The 13439-nt window shown below is 43.2% G+C and overlaps 1 protein-coding gene across 1 annotated transcript; it reads right to left on the bottom strand.

Moving 5' to 3' along the window:
* Positions 1 to 874: 874 nt before the first annotated feature.
* Positions 875 to 8902, bottom strand: LOC134398538 (prokineticin receptor 2). The gene is made up of 2 exons (XM_063125871.1): positions 8396 to 8902; positions 875 to 1591 (listed from the first exon to the last, which is right to left on the bottom strand). Exons 1-2 carry the CDS (start codon positions 8887 to 8889, stop codon positions 895 to 897), a joined length of 1191 nt encoding a protein of 396 aa, XP_062981941.1. The 5' UTR covers positions 8890 to 8902; the 3' UTR covers positions 875 to 894.
* Between the last annotated feature and the right edge of the window lie 4537 nt (positions 8903 to 13439).

Here is a 13439-nt window from a genome sequence, read left to right as displayed (position 1 = left end):
TTAATGAGCTTTAAAGAGTAGACAAATCCCAGCAATTAGGTCATGATTACCACAGTAACGGAAACACACACCATGAGATTTCCTAGCCTAGGGATCCAAGACGCTCACACCCACCCACATGAAAATGTAAGTTTGCTTTACATCCACCACTGAAAATCTTAAGAGCTCAAAAGACTGATCACATCAAAGTGCTGTGGCTCCATTTATCAAGCATATGGGATGCCTAAAGTAACATTCCACCCATATATCCACAGCGGGCAGACAACAAAAAGGCTACAAAATTCCTGTAGTAAAGTAATACTACTTAACTGGGCAACAATATTACAAGAGAGAATAATTTTTACTGAGGGCTACCCTGGTTCCAGAAATTCCAACGTCCATCAGGTAGGAACTTATCACCAAAGAAAATGCTGATCCCTAGGGCTGGAATTGCTCGTGTTTGTGTTGAAGAAGTAAGAAGCATATTTGAAGTCCATTGGTCCATCGAGTAGTTTGTTGATCTCTGATGTTAGCCTGTCTTCTGTCTATCGTACATAGGCAATAAGCTGACATGCATTTAGTCTCACAATAGATAAGGAGCTATGGGGATTTTGATGAGAGCCAAGGAATAACCCCATTTTCTTTGATTACAATCTTTTTTTAACTTCCAGAACTCCAGGCGTAAATATCATAGTTCACAAAAAGGAAACTGAGTCATTTCAAAATGGAGAGACTGTAGCAAATCTGTTTCATTTCCCTGTGCCTATTAGAATATGTGAATGTTATTGTTCACACAGTGCTTTGCTCTGCAGCACTTCTCTATTGGATTTTTACACATACCAAAACGACAAAGGAAAAGGTATGAATTAACACACCAAAAAGGTTCGTTGTTGTGCGGAGACGTCTAGCAAGAATTTACTTGAGTCTAATGCAGTCCACCTCCTCTGTGACGGGCATTGCACTAGTTCTGATGTCCATGTCAACACTGGACTTGGACCCGTGGTAGGTGGACCTCCACCTCAGTAGCATGATCTTCTTGAAGTACTTCATTGTGTTGTTCTTGACTGTCACAAAGCACATGGTGTTGATCAGGCTGTTGCTCATGGCAATGCACTCGACTATGTAGAAGGCAGTCAGATAATGCTTCTCCTTCACAAACACAGTGGGGAAAAAGTCGCGGATGATTGTGAAGCCGTAGAACGGCGCCCAACAGACGACATAAGCTGTCAGAATGCACATGAGCACCAACACAGTTTTCCTTCTGCAACGGAGCCTCTTCCTGATCTGTTCAGTCTGAAAGCCTGGCACAGTTTTAAACCACAGCTCCCGTGAGATCCGGGCATAGCAGAGAGTCATTGTGAAAACAGGTCCAACAAACTCAATGCCAAAGATGAAAAGGAAATAGGATTTGTAATATATTTGCTGGTCAACTGGCCAAATCTGGCCACAGAAAATTTTCTTCTGGTTTTTAATCATGAACAATACCGTTTCGGTCGCAAAATAGGCAGATGGTATTGCGATGATCAGGGACACAATCCAGACCACGGCAATTAGGAAGGTCGCTGTTTGGTAATTCATCCGGGGTTTCAGTGGATGAACAATAGCAAGGTACCTGCAAAAGACAAGGGTTTCCAAATTCAAGTTAGGGAAGTTTTGCAATTCAACGATGTTTTGCAAATTAGCTTACTTGATGCAATTCTTCTTCTCCCCACCCCCTTTTAAAGTAACCCTCACCCACACTTGAAATCCATATTGAGGAAGTACCATAGCGTCAGTACAATATTGCTGATGGAAACTGGTGTGCGAATGTTGAAACTGGGGATAGCTGCATTGCCCGACAATCAAAATCCTAATATTTGTTCCTAATAGCATCTGTAAGGCAATGGGGTGACTATGGGGAATCATAGAAGAAAACAGCGTAACATCAGGAAAATGCCACTTTTCCAATATCTTTTCCGCCTTGTACCAAGCTCCCCAATTTGGCTTCTGTTGACATTTTTTTTTTAAATCTAGATGAGCTTGGTTACTCTCTGTGATCTACTGATAAGGTGTACATCCTAGGGTGACCAACTTTCAGGATTTCCCTGGATTTGTCTGAGTTTTTGGTCTATCTGGGGGGATTTTCTGTAATTTTTTTAAATTTTTTTTGGCATTTTAATACTTTTATTATTTTTCTACAGAAACACATGGGGGGAATGGAAAACAATACAGAATACATAACATCACATAGAATACATCTGTTAAAAACACACACGTATACATAAGGCTATACTCCATTTGAAGCAATCTTCATGTCAGACAACAGCTGTCAATTATTACTATTTAGCCAGCTCAGGATTGCATAAAAATGAAAAGGCCACAAGAAAACAAACAAACCACAAGTTATAGGTAAAATCCACATACAAACAAATCATTCTTTTGCAGTTCTTGTATATAGGTTTCCAGTCCGTTGCAAATGAAGTTATTGATTTTTCTCTTACTAACACCGTTAATTTCGCCATCTCCGCGAACTCTAACACCTTGAGAAGCCATTCTTCCGTGGTTGGTACTTGTGTTCCCCCCACACCACACCAATGGCAGCTTCCATTAGCATCATAATGGGGGAATGACACGCTTTCCCCACCATGGAAACATGTCTGAGTAACAGCCAGACTTCGTATTTACAAAATGAGAATCCAACGTTTTCCCGTTTCTGGTTTCCAGCAGTCCTAGGGGCAACTCCAGGTTCAAACTTGTAACCACCATATCACCTGCAGAACCTAATTTGAATGTCTGTGGATCCCTCAAAACTCCTTTTTCAGCTTGGGTCTCTGAATATGCAGTCATTGTGACTTCACAATCAAGCCAAGGTTTTATTCTCCCCCATCCCCTCACCTGCTTTTTGTAATATCTCATCTGCTGAAGACATCAGGAGATCTTGAAAGCTTGCACATATTTTGTGATCTTTTGCTTTGCATGATAAAGGTATTACACTAATATGGATTTTAGAATTCTTCTTATGTCTTAAAACTTTTCTTATGTCTTTCTTATTTTCTTATGTTAATGCACATCACATTAAGTTTGTGTATTCAAATACCCTCCCATATCTGACATAATATAGGATACTGCTATTTGAGGAGCAAATAACACCCTTTACATTATATTAAGTAAGTCAATTTATCTTTAAGTGATGTGAATGTTGGTATGTAGTTTGTATGTTTTGTGCCTCTCTTTGTCGTCGTCATCATCATCATCATAAATAAAATCCTATTTAAAACAACAGTGTTCCAAACCAGTGCTAAAATCCTGGCCAGTACAACGAGGACCTGCTTCTCCAATGTTTCAGTAATATATTTCAGTTCAGAAGTTTGGTTACTCTCAGGCTCATTTTCTAAACAGATGTGCAGAAAAGGATGACAGGGCTCCTGTATCTTTAACAGTTGAATAGACAAGGGGAATTTCAGCTGGTGTTATTTGTATGCATGCAGCACCTGCTGAAATTCCCTCTTCTTCACAACAGTTAAAGCTGCAGGAGCCCTGCCTTCTTGACCAGATACAAAAGAAGGCAGGGCCCCTCCAGCTGTAACTCTTGTGATGAAGAGGGAATTTCACCAGGTGCTGCATGCATACAAATGACACCTGCTGAAATTCCCCTTGTCTATCCATCTGTTTCCACATGGTCACCCTATAATAGACACAAGTGGGGCATGAAAGTGCCCCTGGACATATGTGTGTGTGAAACAAAGTGAGTTGTTCCCGACAATGCTTGAAACCTATTTTTATTTGCTCTCAAAGAAGTATCAGAATGTACTAACGTATCAGAATGTACTAACTATCTTCTTTTGCTAATTACAGAAGAAAATGCTAGCAAAACCTTAATGAATATCTATTTCTACCTTTTTTCTACTAGCCTATTAGAGCTCCACCCACTTTTTTTTTTTTTTTTACTGTTACTGAATAGTTCCTTCTGCAGCCTAATACTTTCTGCTGCCCTCACTGTATTTTCTAGGAAGCCTTTTCTAGGAAGTAATTACCCATGGTTTCTGACCTAGAATTAAAATCTCAGATGGTAGTAGGTATAGTCTGCAAAGTATCTGTATAATAACATTATTCATTCTACATAAAGCGTATGAACAATTACGAAGGGCGGAGGTGCAATCCTATCTGTAGGTTTTCTATATAGCTGCTATTACTCTACTCTCTTAAAAATATTAATTAAGAAAATGAGTTTCTGTGGGAAACACATCTATAGAGTTGACATGGACTAGAAATATATATATATATATATATATATATATATATATATATATATTCCAGTTCTTCCATATTTACCGCTCCATGTTGCAAAGATATTGACAGTATATTGCCACTAAACAACAGAGTTGCCTGTAAAAACAGATTTGTTGAAGGAAATATAAATTCAAGCACAGTGTGACATATATTTTTTAGCAATTTCAAGGACCATTGAATATCCCATAGGCACCCTTATCACCTGCCAAAAACAGGTTGTTATGCAAAAATGAAGTAATGGTTGGTCAAAGCTATTTCAGAAAGGGCTATTAAAGAAGCAGGGACCTGGTTTTGCTCATCCTTGCCTTTGTAGGGCAGGCTTCTCCAACCTGGAACCCTCCGGGTGTGCAGGACTACAACGCCCATCATCTACAGCCAGCATGGCTGCTGACTTGGGGATCATGGGAGTTGTAGGCCAACACATCTGGAGAGTGCCAGATTGGGGAAGGCTGTTGAAAGATCTCTTCTATGCCAGGGTTGAGGAATCCATGGCCCTCTAGATGTTGTTGGTCATAGGGTGACCATATGAAAAGGAGGACAGGGCTCCTGTTTCTTTAACAGTTGTATTGAAAAGGGAATTTCAGCAGGTGTCATTTGTATATATGGGGAACCCGGTGAAATTTCCTCTTCATCACAACAGTTAAAGCTGCAGGTGCCCTGTCCTCTTTTAAATCTGGTGACTCTAGTATAGCTCCTGCAGCTTTAACTGTTGTGATGAAGAGGGAATTTCACCAGGTTCTCCATATATACAAATAACACCTGCTGAAATTCCCTTTTCTATGTAACTGTTAAAGATACAGAAGCCCTGTCCTCCTTTTCATATGGTCACCCTAAACATTGTTGGACCCCAACTCCTGTTATTCCTGACTATTGGCCATGCTGTCTTGGGCTGATGGGAGTTGGAGTCCAACAATATCTGGAAGGCCACATGTAAAAACGAAGCCTAGTATTCATTCTTTATTCCGTTATCTCCTTTTCCTCTACTTCTTCAGAAGTCACTGCAATTTCTGTTGAACCCATTTTGTTGGGTTGCACTGATCGCTCAGAGTCATTCTGCTGAATAATCTCGTCCATTGATTATTACAATCTCCCTGCAGCTTCCTTAATAATTATGTCGTTATCATTAGTGAGTTCCGAATACATCCATCACAACCTTGCTTATGTTCCGTACTCAGCAAGGATACTGCTCAAATTCCTCTAGATACTTCAAAACAATTTTTTTGAAATAAATTGCTGGATGAACAGTTTCTGCTGGGACCAAAATAAATGAATGAATAAATCCTACCTTTGATTGCAAAGATAAGGCTCTAGGACTGATCTCTTCTCTCCGAGGTTTATAAAATGGTGTTTCAGATTAGAAAATATCCATTCTTATTTCTATGGGGATCATGTTTTAGAGTTGAAACTAATGAAAACTCTCTATAATACATTCCTCCATGTCTTTAAGATTCCTTGCATGTTCCCAGTTAACTTGCAGAGTGAAATCTTTTTCTAATTCCACAAAGAATTAAAATAAATTAATTTTATGAACATTTTTTTTAAAAAACCCAAAAACAAACCTCAATGCATTACATTTGTTATTTCCTGTACCCATGAGGTTCGTTCCAGATTTAGTCATATTCAGAATAGACTCACTGAAACTAATGAAACTGAAATTAGTCACGACTAACCAGTCTCATTAATTTCAGTGGGTCTACTGTAAGTATGACTAAGGAAAAGGAAAGGAACCTCTCGTGCAAGCACTGAGTCATTACTGACTCTTGGAGGGGCTTTCGTTGACGTTTTCTTGGCAGGCCTTATAGTAGGGTGGTTTGCTGTTGCCTTCCCCGGTCGTTATTACCTTTCCCCCAGCTGGGTACTCATTTTACTGACCTCAGGAGGATGGAAGGCTGAGTCGACCCGAGCCAGCTGCCTGAAACCAGCTTCCGCTGGGATCGGCCGTGGGGAGTTTCAGCTGCAGAAACTGCAGCTTTACCACTCTGCGCCACACGAGGCTCTTCTAGTATGACTAAACCTGGATCCAATTTACTGATTTTTAACACACACACTTTTTTTATTTCTAAAGGCCAGGAGGCCATGAAAGATACAATTGGTGCTGGAGGCGTTGTTACTCTGGAAGATTTATCCAAAGCTGGGCACTGCTGAAAGCTCCCTGACAAAAGCCCCTTGAACCTGCTGCTCCTCTCCATCATTACAACCTGCTTGTTGACCCTCCATTCATTCTGGCCCAAACAACAGTGGTGGTGCAATAGATGCCACTGGCTCGTTCCTTATTGGCTCTTTGCCTGGCAAGCAAGCAGGTGGTGGCAACAATGAAGAAGAGGAGGAGTTGGCATCCATGCTGGTAAGAAGGTAGACTTACTTAGGGAAGGAGCACCAGTGTGGTGGTTCTGCCCAACACCCCTCCAAAACTCAGAGCTAACACTGCTGCCTATAGTAGGGAAGACAAGGCCAGATTGTCACTAACCCAAGCTTACTGACCAAAGCTGCTTAAGAATAGCAAGCCTCAGTGGTTCAGGCTGGCACTTGCTGGCTGCTATGCCCCAAGGTTGACAGGCTGTCTTTTGCTGTCATACCCCTGCTGGAGGAATCCTCCTCAGAAGAGGTGCCAGAGCTCCCAGAGATGGAACATATCTAGGGTGACCCTATAGAAAGGAGAACAGGGCTCCTGTGTCTTCAATGGTTGTATTGAAAAGAGAATTTCAACAGGTGTCAGTTTTATGTCTGCAGCACCTGGTGAAATTCCTTCTCACCACTACAGTTAAGGCTGCAAGAGCCTTTCCCTCTTTTGTATCTGGTCAAGAGGGCAGGGCTCCTGCAGCTTTAACTGTAGTGGTGAAGCGGGAATTTCACCAGGTGCTGCAGGCATAAAAATGAAACCTGCTGAAATTCTCTTTTCAATCCAACAGTTAAAGATACAAAAGCCCAGTCCTCCTTTTCATGTGGTCAGCCTAAACATATCAAGGAACAGCCTGGGTCTAGGGACCAGGGAGCCTGAGCCCTCAAGGTAGATGGCATGGGTCATCTGTTTCAGAGGTGGAAGAGGGTGACTCCACCTTTGAGACAGAATTCTCAGCCACCACCTAGCCCCCAACAGCATTGTCATCTCAAGAGGAAGGCCAGTAGGACTCCTATGGGAAGGAGTGCTTGATTGCAAAGGAGGGCTCCCCAAGAGTAAAGGCCGCCAGGTGAGCAAGACCATGTACATGAGTAGGACATTTGCCAGAGTGCTTGTGATGATTTTCAGCTGGAAGCTCTTGCTAAAAAAGCTTACAGTTAGCGCTTTCTAGCTGCTGGAAAAATCAGCTTCAGTGCCTTGTTTCCTTGAACCTGGTCTGTGTTTGAAACTTTGTGCCTTTGACCTTTGGACCCCTGCTTGATTCTGCTGCTTGGACTATGTCTGTATCGGACTGCTTACTTGAGTTTCAACCTTGAGCGTGCTTCAGATCTTTCTCCTGGAACTCTCCCCCGTGCTTGGTAATACTGTGTGCCTTACTCATTACTCATGCCTTGAACCGCTCTCTTGCTGGACTTATGCCTTTTGCCTGTTTATTGACTTGCAATTGGCTTTGTCCCTAAATTGCTTTAACGCTGAGTCTGACCCATCCTAAGCAGGGCATTTGCTTCAGGAAGGGCCTCCCTTTTTCATCTTGCACAAAGCGCAGCCATGATGTTGTGGAACTGTGGGATGTTCTCTTCCAATGGTCCTCTTTCTCAACCCTTTGTAATAACTTGGGTGAACGGACTTGGGTTGCTTTTACTGACAGTGCTGGCCCAAGACATTTTGCTGCCTGGAGCAAAGGACAAAATGGTAGCCCTTCCATTCCATAACTGGTAGTTGAATTTCACTTCAATTCTGGCTGTCTCTACTGCACCTAGCTAAGGGAATGCAGGGCAGGCTGTCTGATAACCTTGCTGTCTCTCCTTGTCCTCCTGAATCTGCCACCTGAGGCAGCCAACTCACCCAGCCTAATGGTAGGGCTGGCCTTGGGCCCTGAGGTAGAGGAAAGACAACAAAGCCCAATTAACTGTCTAATATTTAAACACTAATTTGGGGTGGGAGAATCAATTTGGCAAACATTGGTCATTGAAAGGAACACAACATTCTTGACTATAGACAACCCCAATTTCCATTTCTCCTCCTTACCTGTCCACAGCAATAGCCAAAAGTGCATTGGTAGAGACGTAGAGAGAGACAGTGCGCAAGTAGTTGACGGACGCACAGAGCACATGGCCATGTTCCCAGGACAGCTGTCGCACCACATAGTAGTCCATCTCAAAAGGACAGCAGACGATGGCCACAAGGAAGTCAGAGATGGCCAGGTTTGCAATGAGAAGGTTTGTGAGATTGCGGAGCTTCTTATAGCGGGCCAGGGCGGCAATGAAGATGAAGTTGCCAATGCCACAGACCAGCATGATACCAACCAGCGCCACACCGATGACAATCCTGGCAGCAAAGAAAGTGCGCGTCTTGGTGACATTGTCATCGTTGTCCAAGGGCAGATCATAGTCACTGTAGCTGAAGTTGAAGGGAAAAGTGAAGTTCTGGTAAGATGTAAAGTCTCCGCTTTGGTGGCTGTAGATAGCAGCAAAGCTGGTGCTCATGAGTGTGTTATTGGGATGATGTTCCTCCTGCCTCATGGTGCTGCTGTTGGTTTTGCTCGTTTTCGGTTACGTTGTCTTGAGTTTTGCCTTCTCAATATCATCCAGAAAAAGCTACCCAAGGGAGAGATCGTGTGCTTCTGTACATCATGCCCTCAGCATCTTTGACAGCAATCACATCTTTTTTAACCTTTTAAAAATTAGAAGAGAAGGAAAAGCAGGATCAAAGAGATGGAGGAAAATGGGAAAGCAGTGTGGTGCCCTGAGCTAAAGCTTTCTTTTAGAGATGCCACCAATGGTTTTGGAAAAGAAGGCTGCTTCCAGAGTTGGGTTTCTAATGCTAACCCTCAAACTGCAGCTCTCCTATCTTCTTTTCCTTAACTGTTTTTTCCCCCCAGCAGTGGGAAAACACAGGACAGCTACAGATTTAAGACATCAAATTATCTGGACCCGCTGTATGGTTCCGTGAATGAGGCAGGGCAATCACACAGGGAAAACCTCATCTAGAATCACCCGAAGAAAGAATCCTTTCACATGTGTCATGTTTCCCATCTCCTTGCATTTGGAGCAGCTGCAAGAACCCAAATTCAGTGCTTTGTCAAGCTGCTCTGTGTTGGAAGATTTTCTTTTTTACCCAGAGTGAAATAATATATTGGAAGTAGAATGGGGGAGGGGGGGCAGGGCCGGTGCCAGACTATTTTGCACCCTAAGCAAGGTGAGCTACTTTCACACACACACACCCAAAAATGCTAATTTTGGTTTTTAAGAACATATGTTTCCTGGAAAAAATAAGAAGCACAAAACTTGAAACTGCTAAATTTATTTTATAGTGCAAGAAATACGTCATGCCAATTATAGCAAACAAATTGGAAAGGAACGTCTATGGGTCTAAAATGCATTATTTAATAGGAATATCACCTCCAAATCATCCCCCCAACTCACACGCGTGCGCACACACACACTCTGCATCACTCACTCCAAACAAACACATGCATGAACACATGCATTCACTCAAAGACCCCATGCACCCCATGCACCAATACATTCTCTTTCTCTCTCCCTCTCTTCCGGGCGTGTTCTGGAAGTCTGAACGTGGAGCCACCCCACCCCAGCGTCCCTGGCTTCGCTTTGGCTGGGTGGGCGTGGGTCGCCATCTTGCCCACCCAGGCCCAGCTGAATCCTCAGGTCGGGCTGGCTCACAGCCAACACACGTGAATGCTGCGCTGTGCCCGGCGCCCCTCTTAGCTTGGTGCTCTAGGCGGCCGCCTGAGTGGCCTCTATGGTAACACTGGCCCTGGGGGGATGGGGGACAGGAAGGGAAAAATGGTTCTCTAGTCTGTTATGCTCCTTCTAGCCCATTCGTGCATAGCAGAGTTGCATGCATTGTCCAGCCTTACCTATCCTGGTGCCCTCCAGATGTGTTGGCTTACAACTTCCATAACCCTCTAGCCAGCATAGCTGTAGTCCCAACATATCTGGAGGGCAGCAAGATGGGGAAGACTGATACCGGAGAAGTTACTAGAATATATCATCTCCCTTCAGGGCAGATCTCATCCAATTTTCTTTCAATAGTTTCACATTTTCAGAAGGGCTCAGAGACTAAACTGCAGCTCTTGCGTTTTGGTACATCAAGTAATTAAACTGAGCGAAAGGAGTGTCATGCCAGCATTTTTAAAAAAAAATAGATACTTAGTACCAGGTTTCCTAACTGTACCATGGCATGACCTTTTGTTGAAGTCAATTGACAGAACTGATTTTTTATCATGGAACACTCGGGCATGTTGGGAAGACTCGGGATGTTTATCCTACAGAACGGGGAATCCAGCTCCATCCCTCCCTTGGGAGTTTCTTGCACATTCATATTTGTAGTTGTGCATTTGAGATGCTAGACTCCATGGTCTTACAGCCCTACCTCTCTTTAGGTAATAATAGTAATCTAAGCCTGCTAGGTTTGACGTCCCTCCTGCTCATTTGGTGAAGTAGGGTCCTGGATCTCTGCCCCAAAGTCCTCCCTGACAGCACCCCTGCACATTTGACAGATGGAAATAACTTTTCTATACATCTTCATATGGAGAACAAATGTACCAGTGTTGAGCCAAGGTTTCGTATGGGGCTTCTGATGTGCTCCTTGAACTCTACCTCCAGTGTGCACAAGGGAGGGGTTGTCTTGCAGTAATTGTGAGAATTTGCAGCCAATAGAACGGATGGACTTGTATGAAAGTCTGGGTTCCAAAATGGCCCTGAGACATCAACAGCTTTGTTTCTGATCTGCGTGCTACTCACCCCCCACATTTACCTCTTGTGAATATAGATCAGGAATGATTCGCACATTTGCAAAACTGCAGCAGGTAAACAATTCCCTCTAAAATTGATTTGGTTGGATTGAAACCAGCACTGCAAAGGCTACGGAAGTAGCTTGTGGAATGCAGACAAAGGGATGCCTTTTATCAGATCTGCTTCTCCTGGTTAGAGATCATGCAAACTTCACTGTGAAGGGGAGGGGTGGGGGAGCAGCCAACATTTAAATGAGCTTTGCTTCTTCTCAGGTGGAATTCACCCATGCCAGAGGGAAAAGGCAGATTTCCCCCCCATAACAGAATGAGACCCTTTCCTCTTCCTAAATTGTATATTTCTTTACATCTAACAGTTGACACAGCCTCCTATGGTCTCGTGCCCGCTTCTCCTTTAAGCACAAATGAACCATTGGGAATGCTCCAAAGACATCACTGAAAGCAGGCTCACTTCCAGGTTCACCAACATTAGAATTCCAAGTCGCATGTACAATTGCACACCTTGCATATACAATTGCACACCTCAAACCTCTGATGAGCCATTGAAAAACAAACAAACAGCTATTTCTTTACATGATGAGACTGGCTTTTTACAATATCATCATGCCTTTGGGCTACAAAGAAGAGCCTGCAAACTGCTCACACCAATTAAATAGGATTTTCCAAGAAAAGGCATCAGTATCCAAAAGGCACTGATTGTGGTGGTGATGGATATATATTTTTCCCAGAGGAAACTTCATAGATATTGTTCAGTTCCTCATCAGGGTTAAGCCAGCAGAGATGCAAACACACATTTGCCAGCTTTCCTTGATTCAGTACCCTCCAGATCAATTGGGCTTAAACTCCCATCGTCCCCAGCCAATGGTGATGAGTGATGGGAGTTGGAGTCTGACAGCATCTAGAGAGCACTAGGTTAGAAGAGACTGACATTGCCAAACCTCACCTAAATCATCCACCTAAAGAGCAAAAGGGTGGGGGAGAGAAAAGAAATGGCATGTAGAACTTTAGGGAGTTTTCAATGGTTTATTGAGGCATCACTTTTGTGGGCAGCCCAATAAAATGATTGGTCTCTAAGGCCCCACAACACTGATTGCCTTTTTGTTTCTATAGGATGAGCACAGCTATTTTGTCTGGAATTTGTAGCTGAAGAGTCTAAGGGTGGCAGCCTGAGCAGACCAATTTGGAACGAAGTTCCACTCAAATCATTCAGACTCCCCACAACCACCACACACACATGCCTCAATACAGGAAAAGGGCTGTCTCCAATGGTAGTCCTAGTTAGATCAGACCTATTGAGATGAATGTGACGTGAGTCAGATTATCATTAGATAAATCCCTTGTATTTAGGATCTAGACGTAAATCATTTCTTGGAACCGTTCTAGCTCCGGCTATTGGGCGGTATAGAAATGTAATAAATAAATAAATAAATAATAATTTCTGGGGAGGGGTGTGTCTGAAATAGCTTCCCCCAAAAATATATCTGAACTTTAAATCAAGGTATATCATCATCATCCCAAAGTAAGAGTTCTACATGCATGTTTCAATCAACTTCCTGGCAAAATAGTATAAGTCATTTTAAAAAAAGTACGTACCTGTTCCTGTGCTTGTTATTGGTGGTCGAGGGGGATTTTGAGCTTGTAGGTTGCTGAGTTCCCCAGAATGCCTGAAGTGCTGGTAGAAACACTGTGTACAAGGTGAAATAAATGATGTCGTGTGGCATCCGAGGTTAGGGTCGCGTGTCTGCCTTGTAGCTGAGCTGGATCAGAAGTCCGGCTGCCTGTGTGCTTGCATCTAAAGGCTAACCTCAGTGGGTGGCATCTTTAGGCTTCCTATGCATATGTAATTTTAAAGTGGCAGCACACACACAGCATGTCACACACAGCCTCCTGCCTGTGTGTGCTCGTGCTTAAGATTCCATTGACAAATTGAGCAGGCAGCCTTCAAAAAAATAAGTCGAGCCTTTTTACTTCTGAGCTTGTCACAGGAAAGCACACTGCAGCTTTGATCACAGCATGCCACTAAGATAGTTTCGTAGGATGGGTGCATTTGGCTTGGATCACCAGACAGGCTTGACAGGAACAATTGTGGTCCCTCTCCCAAAAGATATAACACTTTACATGGCAGACCTGAACGTGTTGCAATTTTCCCCCAACCCCTCTTCTGGTCATAATCTTCAATGGTTTTGAAACCATTTTAGAGAGCCATTCTGAGATAATTGGCTGTCACTTGGAGCGTGCTGTGATTGGACTCACAGCACGAAGCGCATTCTCAACTGAAACCAGCTAAATAAAGAAATA

The sequence above is a fragment of the Elgaria multicarinata genome, chromosome 4 (genome assembly GCF_023053635.1).
Source record: "Elgaria multicarinata webbii isolate HBS135686 ecotype San Diego chromosome 4, rElgMul1.1.pri, whole genome shotgun sequence".
In the NCBI taxonomy this organism is placed as follows: Eukaryota; Metazoa; Chordata; class Lepidosauria; order Squamata; family Anguidae; genus Elgaria; species Elgaria multicarinata.
Note: the sequence above shows the minus strand (reverse complement) of the source record. Positions and strands in the feature narration are given on the sequence as shown.